The sequence below is a fragment of the Petromyzon marinus genome, chromosome 6, assembly GCF_048934315.1.
Source record: "Petromyzon marinus isolate PM22_M1 ecotype Great Lakes invasive population chromosome 6, UKy_Petmar_22M1.pri1.0, whole genome shotgun sequence".
NCBI classification, from domain to species: Eukaryota; Metazoa; Chordata; class Hyperoartia; order Petromyzontiformes; family Petromyzontidae; genus Petromyzon; species Petromyzon marinus.
Window position 1 is genome coordinate 4,161,766 of NC_133672.1, and position 13,865 is coordinate 4,175,630.

General features: G+C 44.2%; 1 protein-coding gene across 2 annotated transcripts in view; it reads right to left on the reverse strand.

Annotated features, from left to right (window-relative positions):
* Window positions 1-13,865, reverse strand: part of SLC24A3 (solute carrier family 24 member 3) — a 137,687-nt gene that overhangs the window by 23,768 nt on the left and 100,054 nt on the right. For both annotated transcript variants that reach the window (XM_032948304.2, XM_076064262.1), the window contains 4 exons: window positions 8,994-9,019; window positions 8,684-8,737; window positions 6,556-6,692; window positions 2,176-2,336 (listed from right to left, as the gene is read on the reverse strand). In XM_032948304.2, coding sequence (XP_032804195.1) covers window positions 2,176-2,336; window positions 6,556-6,692; window positions 8,684-8,737; window positions 8,994-9,019 — 378 coding nt within the window. The remainder of the gene's footprint in view (window positions 1-2,175; window positions 2,337-6,555; window positions 6,693-8,683; window positions 8,738-8,993; window positions 9,020-13,865) is intronic.

Here is a 13,865-nt window from a genome sequence, read left to right on the forward strand (position 1 = left end):
CCAAACGTCAGCCTCGAAACCTTAATGACTTGGAGAAAATCTGCAAAGAGGAGTGGGACAAAATCCCTCCTGAGATGTGTGAAACCTGGTGGCCAACTACAAGAAACGTCTGACCTCTGTGATTTCCAACAAGGGTTTTGCCACTAAGTACTAAGTCATGTTTTGCAGAGGGGTCAAATACTTATTTCCCTCATTAAAATGCAAATCAATTTATAACATTTTTGACATGCATTTTTCTGGATTTTGTTGTTGTTATTCTGTCTCTCACTGTTCAAATAAACCTACCATTAATATTGTAGACTGATCATGTCTTTGTCAGTGGGCAAACGTACAAAAGCAGCAGGGGATCAAATACTTTTTTCCCTCACTGTATTTGTACTCATCATAATATGCCACTACAGCATAATTAAATCTGAACCTTTTGAATAAGCCGCACGTTTGAATGAAGACAAATTGCATTTTCACTTGTAAGCAACAACTCTCGCATCATATTCGTGTGTTTGCCCCCAACGTAATCTATATTTATGAGAAATTTTACTACAACAAATTATGCAAAATTGAAATGTTCGTGGGGAAATAATCAATGCGGCCAGTTTTTTGTTGAATTTTAATCATAAGTTACACCTCTTGTAGGTAATTGCATTATTAATTCAAAACAATGTTCCAGCATATACAGGAATAGCTACACACTACCCAAAAGAAAGTCTGTGCCAGATTAATTACTCTCCGTGTAATTTATATTTCTTTATGTCATGGTACATTTATGACTTTGTTCCCTCCCTGTATCCCCACAACCTAATAACTACTGCCCTGTATCCCCACTACCTCATCACTACTGCCCTGTATCCCCACTACCTCATCACTACTGCCCTGTATCCCCACTACCTCATCACTACTGCCCTGTATCCCCACTACCTCATCACTACTGCCCTGTATCCCCACTACCTCATCACTACTGCCCTGTATCCCCACTACCTCATCACTAATGAATAAAAAGAACGATTCTCGTTGTGAGTGAAACAACCTGAGATGCCAACGGAGATTCGTGTGTTGCAGAGAAGCAGTTTTACTTATTCATGAGGAGCATGAAAGGGGATGGAAAGATCAGTCAGTAAAAAAAACCTCTGATGTGTTATCAAGCTGTACCATCCCGATGTCCGAAGTTTCGCTCCACATGCTGGGAGCTTCTGCAGGAACTGAACTGACAAATAGTTGTTTTCACCTTTGTGTTGGGGGCTGAATTTAATCGTCCGAGCGCTGAACCTGAATTGTTCCTGGAGAAGCTCTCCGCACGGGGAGCAGAACGTCGGACATTATACGGAACGACAACACGCGGTACATCCCAAAAACACATCAGAGAGCGACACATCAGCACAACTGCGTAAAAAATCCCATTCAGTAGTTGTAGCAGGAGCCGCTGTTTTAACAACAAATTAATTCGGTGCCTGATTTCTCCATGAGGCTGAGTAGGCAGGCCAAGAGCAGGCACACCTAACAACAATAGTTTGTTGTCCTTCCCCGCACCTCCGATTATCACGGTTGGCTACGTACGGTGCGAAAGAAGTTCAACATACATACATAATAATTTCACTTTTATACGGCGTCGTTCATGATAATTGCATCTCACAATGCTGTACAATAATTACATTCAGACATTTGACACCGCACCATCGTTTGCTTGCTTAAGCAAATGATGTTGAATATTATTGGTCTGCATAGCCGATTGAAAAAATATACAAATATCTTGTTATTTGAATATAAATTGAGGCGCTGTTGTGGCAAAATGTTAACTCCCTTGCCTGGTGTGCAGGAGTTCATGGGTTCAATCTCAATCCTGACGCCTGTTATATATTTGGAGTTTGCGTGTTCTCCCCGTGGTCATGTGGATTTTACTCTGGGTCCTTCGGTTTTTCCCTCCACATTTAGAATCAACACGCATTTATAGTAATGGGCTGCTTTACATTTCCATGCGATACGCCACTTCGTTGAGCTATGATTTGTGGCCAGGTCGCTTCTGAAAAAGTGCTGTATAGCTCAGTGGGCCTTACCTGGTAAAAACAAAAAAAAGAGCTGTATAGCTGATAAAATAAAATGTTTTGTTAAAAAACAAAAAAGTGTTTTTTTTAAAAACACACAGAACGAGAGTTCTCCTTATGCCACACGCGTTGGACCCACCTCCAGGATGAGCATGCGGCTTGCCATTCGTAGGCGAGTGCGTGGCCCAAAGTGGCTGGTGATCATCATGCGCAGGCCGGCCTCCGAAAAGCTCAGCTTGTGGGGCTGACTGTAGAGGATCTCGTCCACCATGATGACGGAGGAGTGCGGGGCGGAACTTCCTGCCGTCGCACGGCAAACACCGCCAGCCCGTTAACACAGGGATCAGAACGCTGCTAGCGAGCACCCACGAAGGCCGGCCACAGCACACGAGGGGGACGAATGGACAACTGCTACGCCGGGCCGTCTTAGTCTCCCCCCACTCCGTCCCACAGTTGCTGATGGTTTGCACACCGCACCAGGTACTCGTTTTAAGGCTGAGGTCGATGGACAGGAGGGCACAGGGACGACCGGTTCAAATATTCAACAAGCTGTTTTTTTTTGGCCGCGAGCGGGAATCGAACTGGAGTTGGCGGGTTTGTGGTGCAGTGCACGAACTCCTGCACCGCTGCTCCTCACAATGCACGTGCGCACGCGCGTGCATAACATGCACACATTACAGCGCAAAGTTAAATTACTCTTGTAAACCGCACTCCAGATAAGCTGCATACGGACATTTTATGCTTTCAACAAATATGAATTACAGACGATATTAAAAATGTAGAGAGTGATTAATAGGAATAGAAATGTTTCTGGGCAGCTTGAGTTCGCCTCGCAGTCTTTCAAAGTACCGTTACCGTTTAAACGTAAGGCACTAGTTAATGCATACCCCATAAGTTAGCATTAAAGATTTACAGTATTTCTCAAAATTATTCATGGCTTCAAAGTTAAGGTGCAGCCCTGAATTTCCTGCTCCCGCCACCGCTAGCAAAAGGGCATCCACTACAGGGAGGTCCAGAGAGCCCCTCGAAGAAGCGATTTTGGCCAGATGCATTGCAAGAGGTGGGAGTTCACACATTTGACTGCAATTAATGATGTGTTGTACGCAATGATACTGTTTGGTGGACAAATCGGAGTGGGGCATTTAAGAAACCTGCACCGTTGTTTCAACTGCCACAGCTGGAGATGGAATACGAACCGGCGACCTCTGGGTTGCAAGTCCACTATGCTAACCAATAACACCACGACAGCACTAACCAAGAATTCCGTGTAATATATTTAAATTGAGTTCATAACAACGTGCATAATCAATTCCGCCACGTAGCTTTAAAATCGCATGACACGAGTTCAGAGTAACATTGTGGTTAAAATGTAAGGCTCTATTTGATGCACACCTCATAGGTTACCGTTAGAGATCATACATTATTTATCGACATTACTCGTGACTTCAAGGTAATGTTTCATTTCAACTGCCGGAAAATACCATTTCACTCGCATGTTGTCAAAATCAGGGGGTAAATTACTCGATCAAAAAATCTCATGTGGAGCGACGCTTGAAAATGTTTACAATGCAAAATCATTCGTTAAAAAAGGTTGGCCTGTTATGGAAAGATAGGGTATTTTTTATTGTGATTTGATGTCAACGGCGAGAATTTCCGATATTGCACGCGTCAAGGTCATTGTGACGTAATGGTGCCCATAGAGAAAATTCAGTGGAAGGCTGAGCACAATTAAATCTTGCGTGCATACAAATGGCATGGCTTTTCATTGGCAACTTACGTAGACGTTGTTTCATTGTAGTTTAAATTGCTTTGAGAAACCAATTCGAATCATGTACACATACACACAAGCTGCATTAAAACTACTCTTTGGTTTTATTCGGTAAAGTCACGTAGATAAAATAAAATAAAACAAAATAATTAAATCACGACGTTTCGGCCACAACACAAGTAGCCTTCTTCAGGTGAAGAGACAAGACTGTCCAGAAGACAGCACTCGAGTGAGCATTGCCAAGCTCGGACGGTGCCTTTTAAGCTGTGTGGGAGGAATTAACATATGAATTAGCATGTTAATATGTTAATTCCTCCCACACAGCTTAAAAGGCACCATCCGAGCTTGGCCACAAATGATAACTCAACCAGGTGGAAATGCATCGCAGCCAAATACTTTAAATGCATGACCCTGAATGTGGAGGGAAAAAAAACACAGGATCCGGAGAAAATTCCACGTAACCACGGGGAGAGAAACACGCAAACTCTAAATATACAGCAGGCGTCAGAGCCAGGATCGCACCCACGACCTCTTGCATACCAGGCAAGGGAGTTAACCTCTCGCCACCGTGGCGCCCCATAATATATGTATCCTCCATTTGATATGATATAGTGTTGCAATGTCACAGAGGTCATGTGGTTGGTGTGTACACAACCAGACATGTTACTAAGGCGTGGCAACAGCGGTCACGTAAATCATTCATAGAATAAAGCGCAGGGGTCCGTAGGACGCGACATTTATAGAACAACTCGTGGAAACGTGACGCAAACATTTGGCAAATATTCATTTCCATGGAAGCACAAATTGTTTACGTTAGATCCCCCTCCATATTTCTGCACAGTCGAATCACGCGCGGATAAACAATGGCAATCAGCGGAGGCATCGGTGCGATCGTCACAACGTTTTCCCTCCACTTTCTGGCGGCTGCCGAGCGTTCGCTTTGCAAATGCCGAACCGCGATTCGAAATTGACGAATTGTACGGCTCACGCGATCCACGTTCGGAGATGCCGGCTTCGTCCCTAATGCGCATTCTGCAGGCGGCTCGTTCGGAGCGCGCGAGCGAGCGCGAGCGAGCGTGCTCGTGACGCACCAGTGCCCCGCCGGGCCCCAGCACACACGCAAGGCGAGCACTCCGCGGCGTTCTTACACTGTTAGCGCCAAACACACATATATATATGAATATGAATATAGAGGAAAAGCGTTTGTTACGTGCTGTGAGAGCAGCACTGTTTGATTCGCGGCAAGCGATGCAGGAAGCACCGGGGCAAGCGGTGCAATAAAAAAGCCAGAAACCCCGGTAAGATTATAATTGTGAGACTATGACAAGTTTCACCACTCGCGCCGTTATAATTTTTCAAAAGGTCACGGTTACAAAAAAGGAAGGCATTCCCTTTCAGTTTGTTCCTTCGAACATTTGGCTACATTTTCACCTTTACTCTATCGTCAACCGTAATGTTTCCCTTGTCATCGTATCGTTAAGAGGAGCTCCAACTGGGAATTTACAGAACAGCGATATCGATATTGAGATGAAGCTGGTCATGTTTGTGGTTATCCGCCAAAGTAATCCTCGACTCACAATTCGCGTTGCCATCATACGGCAATACAGTACGACAATTTATCATACGATGTAAGAACCACGATGATCATGGAGTGTCTATAGTACGATCCCGGGAAACATGCCAACTGTAGGGCCATCGTAGGATGTGATTGGAAACGTTGGACCTACCTTGGCCCAATGTTCCATTTTAACTGGGATATCATTATATTGTGATTATCAATGCAAATGTTATTTAAAGATATATTTTATTTCCTGACATAGTAGGTATTGTTTGCTAACAACCACAGTGATTACATTCGCAAACAAATAGCAATTACCCATTTAATTTGGTGCGTTAGAAAACGTTTTGCGGATGAATTAACAGCGCGGCGGTTATATGACATCATTATTTTTGCAGCTCTTTTCATAACTTAATTATTCCTCATGTAGCTAACCACATGTGCATTAAACAATGCATTATAGATTGTAAAATTGCAAAGATTGACTACAGCGCGGAGACCGAGGAAAGACGAAAGAAACGGAGGAAGACAGCGGAAAAGATGATCCAGGAGTTCAGAGGTCACTCCTGGATCGGCATTGTGTTGCCTTATTTAAAAAAAAATCCTTCGTGGTTTTGCCGAGTGGCAGAAACGTTGCCATAGCGATACTGTGAGGTGCGCTTCAACGGCAGCACATCACAGCAATGAGCATGATGCTCCTTGTAAAGCATAAAAATATATTTTAGCAGGTAAGGTTCACTGAGCTCTATAGCGCTTTTTCAGAAGCGACCTGGCCACAAATGATAGCTCAACGAAGTGGCTTATCACGTGGGAATGTACAGCAGCCAATCACTCGAAAACCGTGACGTTGATTCTAAATCTGGAGGCAAAAAAACGGAGGGTCCGGAGAAAAATCCACACCACCACGGCGAGAAAGAAAGAGACACCGCAAAACTCCAAATATACAGCAGCAGGCGTCAGGGTCGGGATCGAACTCCACGACCTCCTGTACACTAGGCGAGGGAGTTAACATCGCCTCACCATCGTGATGATTATGATGATAGAGAGATGCACGCAAAACTCCAAATATACAGCAGCAGGCGTCAGGGTCGGGATCGAACTCCACGACCTCCTGTACACCAGGCGAGGGAGTTAACATCTCGCCACGGGGAGATTCAGCGATGGGCGTGGGAGGAGGGGGGTTGTAGTCTCACCTTTGCTGAGCAGAACCATGGTGGGGTCGTAGCTGTTGCTGTCGTCCACATCGACGCCATGCGTGGTACCGTTTGCCATGGCCACGGCGCAGGGCTTCCGCTTACTGCCCAAGAACGTCTGGATCTTCATATTGAACCTTTGCGTGGGAAGGAAAGGGGAAGGGGAAAAAAGGAGCGAACACGCAAAGGTAAAATGCACGATCGGGGAGATGGGGGATGGTGACGGGGGGGGGGGATGGTGACAGCGGGAGGGGTAATTGGACGACATAGAGATGAACAAAATCACCGTACGGGTACGTGTGCATTGTTAACCCACGTCTCAGCTCCCTTCCTCTCAAAAAATCTCAAACTCTGTACCCTGTGGGTCACCTCGGAGATACAACCATCTCACGGCTCCTGCTCCCTCCCCACACACACACACACTTTTGGTTGTTGTCAGCCTGTAACTTCCCACTGCTGTTGCTGTTGACAGCCTATAATTTCACACTGTTGTTGTTGTTGTCAGCCTGTAACTTCCCAATGTTGGGCAAAGGGCCTTCCCTTGATCAACTTCCAATCCTTCCTTCTCTCATTTGCGCCTGTACAGTAGTGACCTCCGAACTCTGAGCTGTATGTCTACGTCGAACTTCTGTGGCACCGTACGTAGCCAGCCGCGCCATCTCCGCCACTGTCTGCTCTCGGGTCTCTCCGCTGCAAAGTTAATATGTCTCATCAGTTGTTCTCAACACGTGGCTTGCCTAGTTCCACTGTAATACCGTTGCTTTACCCACACGCATTGGGCATTTACCCCTTCCATGCCCGCCCACTATCTCCACCCCCCACCAACCACCCTCCCCCTCACCCTCCTTCTCACACCACCCTCACCTCCTCCACAAGCAGCTCGTCATCATGCGTAATGCCATTGATGCTGGCCAGGCATACTCATTTTGAACGTTCAATCACTCTGCTAAGGCGGCTACATTCATTGCAACGTAAACAATTGCATCTTTGCCTGTATTTGGATGTTGGTTATTCGACAAATATTTTTCCTTTGTAGCAGTTTGACAATTCATCTTCGTGTACCCGTATTGTTTTATCGCAATTGAATACAACACTTGAATTAACAAAATGTGCAGTACTTTTTAAATCTACCGATGGATGAAGGCCTCCCCACAACGTGTGGGTCATGGGCGTTGTTAGACCATACTTCACCACTCTTGTTTAAGGTCCAGTTCAGATATCACTCACGACTGACGAAAGTCATGGTTAGGAATCGAACCATGTTCATGGAGAAGTTTGCCAAATTTACATTTTATCAAAACTTGTTTATTACATATCATCTGCTACATTACTCCAGAGCTATTATATGCATCTAGAATGGCTGACTATCGGAAGTTTACGAGCTCACATCCTGGTTGGTGGTTAACCCATCATCCCTCCAGGGTTGATAAAATTGATACCACGTTTTGGTGAAGTCAGTGATTGTTCCATGGACTGACTCAACCCCTGCGAAAGGATTGTCAAATTTCCACCACAGGCTTAGGGCTCTAAACAGGAGGTGAGCAATCAAGACTCAAATCAAGACCAATGCTTATATACTTAGATTTTTTACAACTAATCTATCACATCGGGTGAGAGATGTTATTTCCCTCGTCTGGTACACATGAGGAAATGGGTTCGACCTTGACGATGCCTGCTGTATATTTGGAGTTCACGTGATGTCTCTCCCCGTGGTCACCTTGGATTTTTACATGGTTCTTCCGGTTTTCCCTCGACATTTAGAAACATGCGTTTTGGTTATTATTTGGCTGCAACAATGAATTCTTACATGTGAAATATAAGACACTATGATGAGTTATCATGTGTGGCCAGGTCACCTCTGAGCTAATAGCTCAGTGAAATCTTGACTTAAAGCTTTCGTGACTGCAGGAATTAATATTCCTTGGGTCTTTCGGTTAAGCCACGTAGGTAGGTTCAAAGAAAATACCAAAAAATAATTTTAAAAAACTACGACGTTTCGATCGCAACACAAGCGTTCGTCATGAGGAAGAAAACTTAAAAATAGTTTAGTTTTCTAAAGTTTACTAAAATATTTTTGATGTTTGGCAACAGATAACAAGACCATCCCCCTCCCCCCCCGTGTACTTACTTCATCACTAATATGTACAAAGCGTAGAGCATGATGAGAATCACCGACTCCCACCTATCGTGCACAGTAACAGGGATCAACAGGGTCACAGCAACAGGGTCACAGTTTTAGACAAATGGTCCGTAAGCTGCTTTATACAACGAGATCACTGCCAATGACAAAGTGAGGCCCCCTCAGGAAGCTCACGACACAGGATTCGCGAAATGTCGGACTACGTGCACAAGCAGTAAATCACACCATTAGGGATAAACAGAATACAACCATTAAAAGAAGTGAATTAATATATACCCAGAAATGTAGTTCAACTTACCATGATACAATTTCATCGCAAATGAACTAAGAAAAAAAGAGAACAAACAGAAAATTTAAGCGAGGCATTCGACAACAAACTTTATGCTACATGATCTACAATCCACTGAAAACGCTAGGTTTACGGAGCAGAGTTTGTACTCCATGGAATACTACATTGCTTTTTAAATGGGCCGTGCCGCTATCCACCCATCAGTATCATAAATGGGTACACCACGGCACGTTTCTCGTTTCTTTGTTGCACAGAAGCAAGTCATCGTTGCTTTGCGTGAGAGAGAGTGCACCCCGAGCAATTCAAAGCTCAATTTTCTGCACTTCAGAGGAACTGCTGGAAGGCCTTCTAACAAGCGGATGTTTACTGCGGCCATGGGTTAGTGACGTTGCCTTGTTATACATATTTTCCTTTTCTTTACGTTTTTTTTATTACATTTCATCTACACAACAGCCAAAAGATAGAGTGAGTGAAATTGAAAAGGGGAATGGCAGCGCGTGAGTGAGCGAGCGAGCGAGCGAGCACAAGGTAGATTTATTTCAAACCATTACATGAAATGTTTTCTCCTGAGGTGTGCTGTCAGACCGGTCATCTCTCGCTTGTTCAGTGTTTAGCATCCAAAAAACTCTCCTCCTTGCGTTTGGCGCGAGAAAATTGGACAGCTGGAAACTGGCCAACCACAGCTGCAGAGATGTATGCAGACACCACGCTAAGCCCTATGTGGTGCAACAACAGGTGATTGCGATCTTCATCCAGGAAATTAGGCTGTTGGCTTTGCTGGCTTCATAAAACGTTTCTGTATTTTTTAGCACAAGTTTTAACGACGCGAGCAAAACCAGCACGACCGCACCTGGTTTTTTTTTTTATGAAGTGTAATTTTCTGATATTTTCTAGGGACAGTATATTTTTTTGACAACTGAACAGGGATCGCAACGTGGTTTGTGGATATACCGTCAGACTTGGATTACTCATTCCCTGAAACGGCCATAAAGTGCTGAAAGAACACCAGAACGATGGTGATTTGCCGGTTCCAATGGTGTCTGGCCATATATGGAAAAAATATCGGAACTGACTCTGGCTAGACATCATAATCAGTATATAATATATAAAAGGTATGTCAGCTGTCTTAATCGTATATTAATGAAAATTAACTCATTATGTATTGCGATGGAGAATTATGGGTAAAAGCAGAACTCCATTCTGTGTCTCCGCATGTAAATCACAAATAGTGTTGAAGCCAATCAGCCCATTGGCTTTCCAGACAATATTATCTTCTTATGGGACGAAGACACATGTTTTACATATGTGGAGACATGGAACGTAATTCTTCCTCGTTTGCTTGTTACCAGTCATGCTCCAACATAACACATCACGCGTTTGTGTATTGCTATGGCTTGTTGCATTGAATAGGGGGGGGGGGGATCCCATGGTTAATATGCAGTGCTCTCACCAATAACATCTGAAAATCCAGCAGCGTTTTTTTATGCAAAGCCTGACTGATGATGAGATGCAAGAATGTCACAACCGGTGGTACCAGAGTTTGCTCCATAAGAGTTTTTTTTGGGGGTTAGATCACGTAACTATATAAATGTGTCATTAAAACACGCCACCACCCGACACAGCCAACTAGTAAGGGTTGTCAGTAAACAGAACGTGGCCAATTCGTCACTAGTACAGCACACCGGTGTGTTGGAGAGCCAAGCCACAACATTTACAATCTGAGTACGACGTTTCGCCAGTAATTATAACTAGCTTCATCAGGCGACAGACATATTTGTGGAGGTCTAACTATTTCGTTCCTTATATAGAGGTGGAGATGTGGTGACCACACTTCTGTGCTATTGCGCGGTGGGGGGGAGATTAATGAGCGATCGTACATTATAACGACACGTTTATATATTTATGCAATCTAACCCAAAAAACATCTATTATGGATGATATTGGTCGCGAAAGCCTTGGTGATAAACAGAGTTTGCTCCCTTAAACAAATGCTGTTTGTTAATATTGGTTGTGGGGAGCCAATTGGCCACTGGAATAAATAGATATTTTAATTTGTATGTGGTGACAACGACTGGAGTTCTGATTATATTTTGTATTCACGAAATAGAAGCCAATTAATGAGGACGGATAGGCGATGTCACAGTGTACTTCTAATCAAGCGTTATTTCATTAAAAAATACCTGAGAGGGTTATGCCAAGTGAGCAGCTTTATGATAACGAGCTGCACGTTTGCAATGCCTGTGCTAATGTGTAAACATTTATTACTATTGTGACGCAGTTTACAAAGAAGTCTGCCTTTCCGTAATGGATGCCAAACAAATTTCGGTGCATAATTTTTCCCTTACACAAAGTGGATCGTGGAATACACAAAGGGACCTTGCTAAAAGCATCATGAATTAGAAAGAGGTTGGTACGTTACGTAATTATGAACGCGATGCGTTCATAATTTCGCTAATACCGCTGTTGAACACGGCAAAGTAACTAATTGACTGCCACGCGAATATTTAGTCTTCATTGGCAATTTGTCATCGACGACGAACACTTGACGTGGCCAGGAGAGATTGTGTGGAGTCTTGAGCGTTATCTCTCGTTGACACGTGTGGTGGGCATCTTCTTGGTCACCCTGGTTTCCTCCCACACAAATACAGACACGCGTTCAATGTACAATGCCAAACGTCCCAATTCGGCATCCTCCTGAGCAACAGCCTTGAGGCTCTTGTTGGATAAATTAGTGTACTTTTTTTTCTTCTTCACGACACCTTTTAGGACCCTCCCCCCCCCCCCCCCTTTGATATGTGTATATATTTACACACTTTTTTCACGTGAAGAACTGTGCATGCCGCTTTTGCTGGCACAAAATGTTAATGAGCAAACCCCACATGGTTATTTCAAATAAGGTTGGAACTATATTGTCAGCTGCCTTTACGCCACAAGGTTAGACATTTACTTTTAATCCACGCACAGAATTAAAGTGTGGGGGGGGGAAGGGAGACGTATTACAAATAATTGCAAATGTTACTAATTACAGTTCACTTCACGACTTGCTAATCTGTTTCCCTGCATTATCAAACAGACGCCAGCATGAGTCACTTCCCCCCCCCCTCCCTCAGGGAAAAAGGGGACCAGTAAAACACGGAGGGGAAATTTCAGAGTTATTCAACTCTCAGCTATCGCCTGCATTTCATTTACAGCGCTTTGTGAATCTCCTGCGGGATGAGGGCTCCCCCACACTGCGATGGTCACATGGGTTGCTGTACCAAATTTCACCACTTCGGTGCGAGTTGATGGAGGGGGAGAGGTGGGGGGGGGGGTCCCAGGACCAGCTTGGACAGCACTCGCCACTGATGTTAGCCGTGGCCAGGAATCGGACTCAGGCTCTTCCCAGGTTCACGGCGCAGTGCGCAAACCAACGCGCCACCATTCCCAAGGATACATGTTTTCATTTTCAGGTTTCAAAGTGAGCGAGGTACGTCAGTTGGTAGCAGTTCATTTTTTGGCATGTAAATATGTTTTCCGTACATTGCCTTATAAGCGTCACCAGAGCTCAGACTATTTAATGCTCTATATCTTCACGGGATAATTGCATCATAATGTCTTCAGTGAGTCGAGATTAATGCTTTTAATTGTTTCATTTGTCTAGCACCGTGCGGCCATGTATGAAATATCGTTCCAGTGCACACATTAACAGATTTATAATGAAACATTTGTAATCCCACGACTTTCAAGGATACATTAATTGAGCAAATAAGAGTGACGCTGGGATGAGAAGCACGTCTGAAAATATCCTCATCAAAGAGAACTTGTGTCGGAGAGCGTCAGTGAGACTGTTTGTTAATCTAGCATTAATCCAGAGAGCTAATTTAAACAGGAGAATGTTTCACTAAAAAATTCTGAGAAAATGGTGATGAGTCTCTTCAACAACAGTGAGTCAAGAGACACCCAGGAAAATGTAACATTTAAAAAAAACGGTTACGGGCAAATATGTCAGGAGCTGCGATTTAAAGCAATGTCAAGTAAAAATGTCACATCTGTACACTCTATAGAAGAGAAATGTAAGATAATATTCCGTGGATAAAACAAGGCAAAGGTTTGGGCCAGAATATCCTTGCGAACGCCACCGCTCATGCACAGATTTCTACTCGAGGAAGCTCTGGAGGCCCCCTCTTGAGGTTAATTGGCCTACTCTTCCACACACACACTCTTTCGATGCCGAGGTATAGGTATACATTTTTACCGCTGGGTGAACAGAGGCAGGGGAGGTCAAATAAACTTGCACCGTTGTTTCAACTGCGGTGCCCGGAGATCTAACTTGCGCCCTGTGCACTGCAAGTCTGGTGTGCCAACCATTGCGGCAGTGTCCAAGATTATATAATATAGCCAACCCTTATTTCTTCCACAGTTCAATCTATAGAGCAGCCCAACATTTAATAGTCATATATATGTGTGTGTATATATACGTTGGGCATGGGAGGTGGTGATATGGTGATCGCCACACTGCTGAAATTATACTGACTGAACTTGTACTTTAAAAACAATGTCAGCTTCTCTTCTGGTAAAAACAAGGGTGGCCAAGAATGGTTCTGGTACCATCACCGCCTCGTGTCGTTAATGCTCACCCCCTGATCTACAACAGATGAACATTAACAGCACGAACAAAGAGAGACAACCCATATTGGATGTGCAGTGCACATATGTCCCTGTATGTACAAAAAAACATGTACAGATTCCCGTATAGCCTTTTTAGAAAGTTGGAGCAGGCACTGAGGGAGCATCTATCGAGGCTGGTACAGCACACAAGGGGGTAGTGTGGTCAGGACCATGCCCAGCTTCCTTTGGCTCGCCAGTGCTGAGGTTTGCACAATGCACCAGGTACTAATTTAA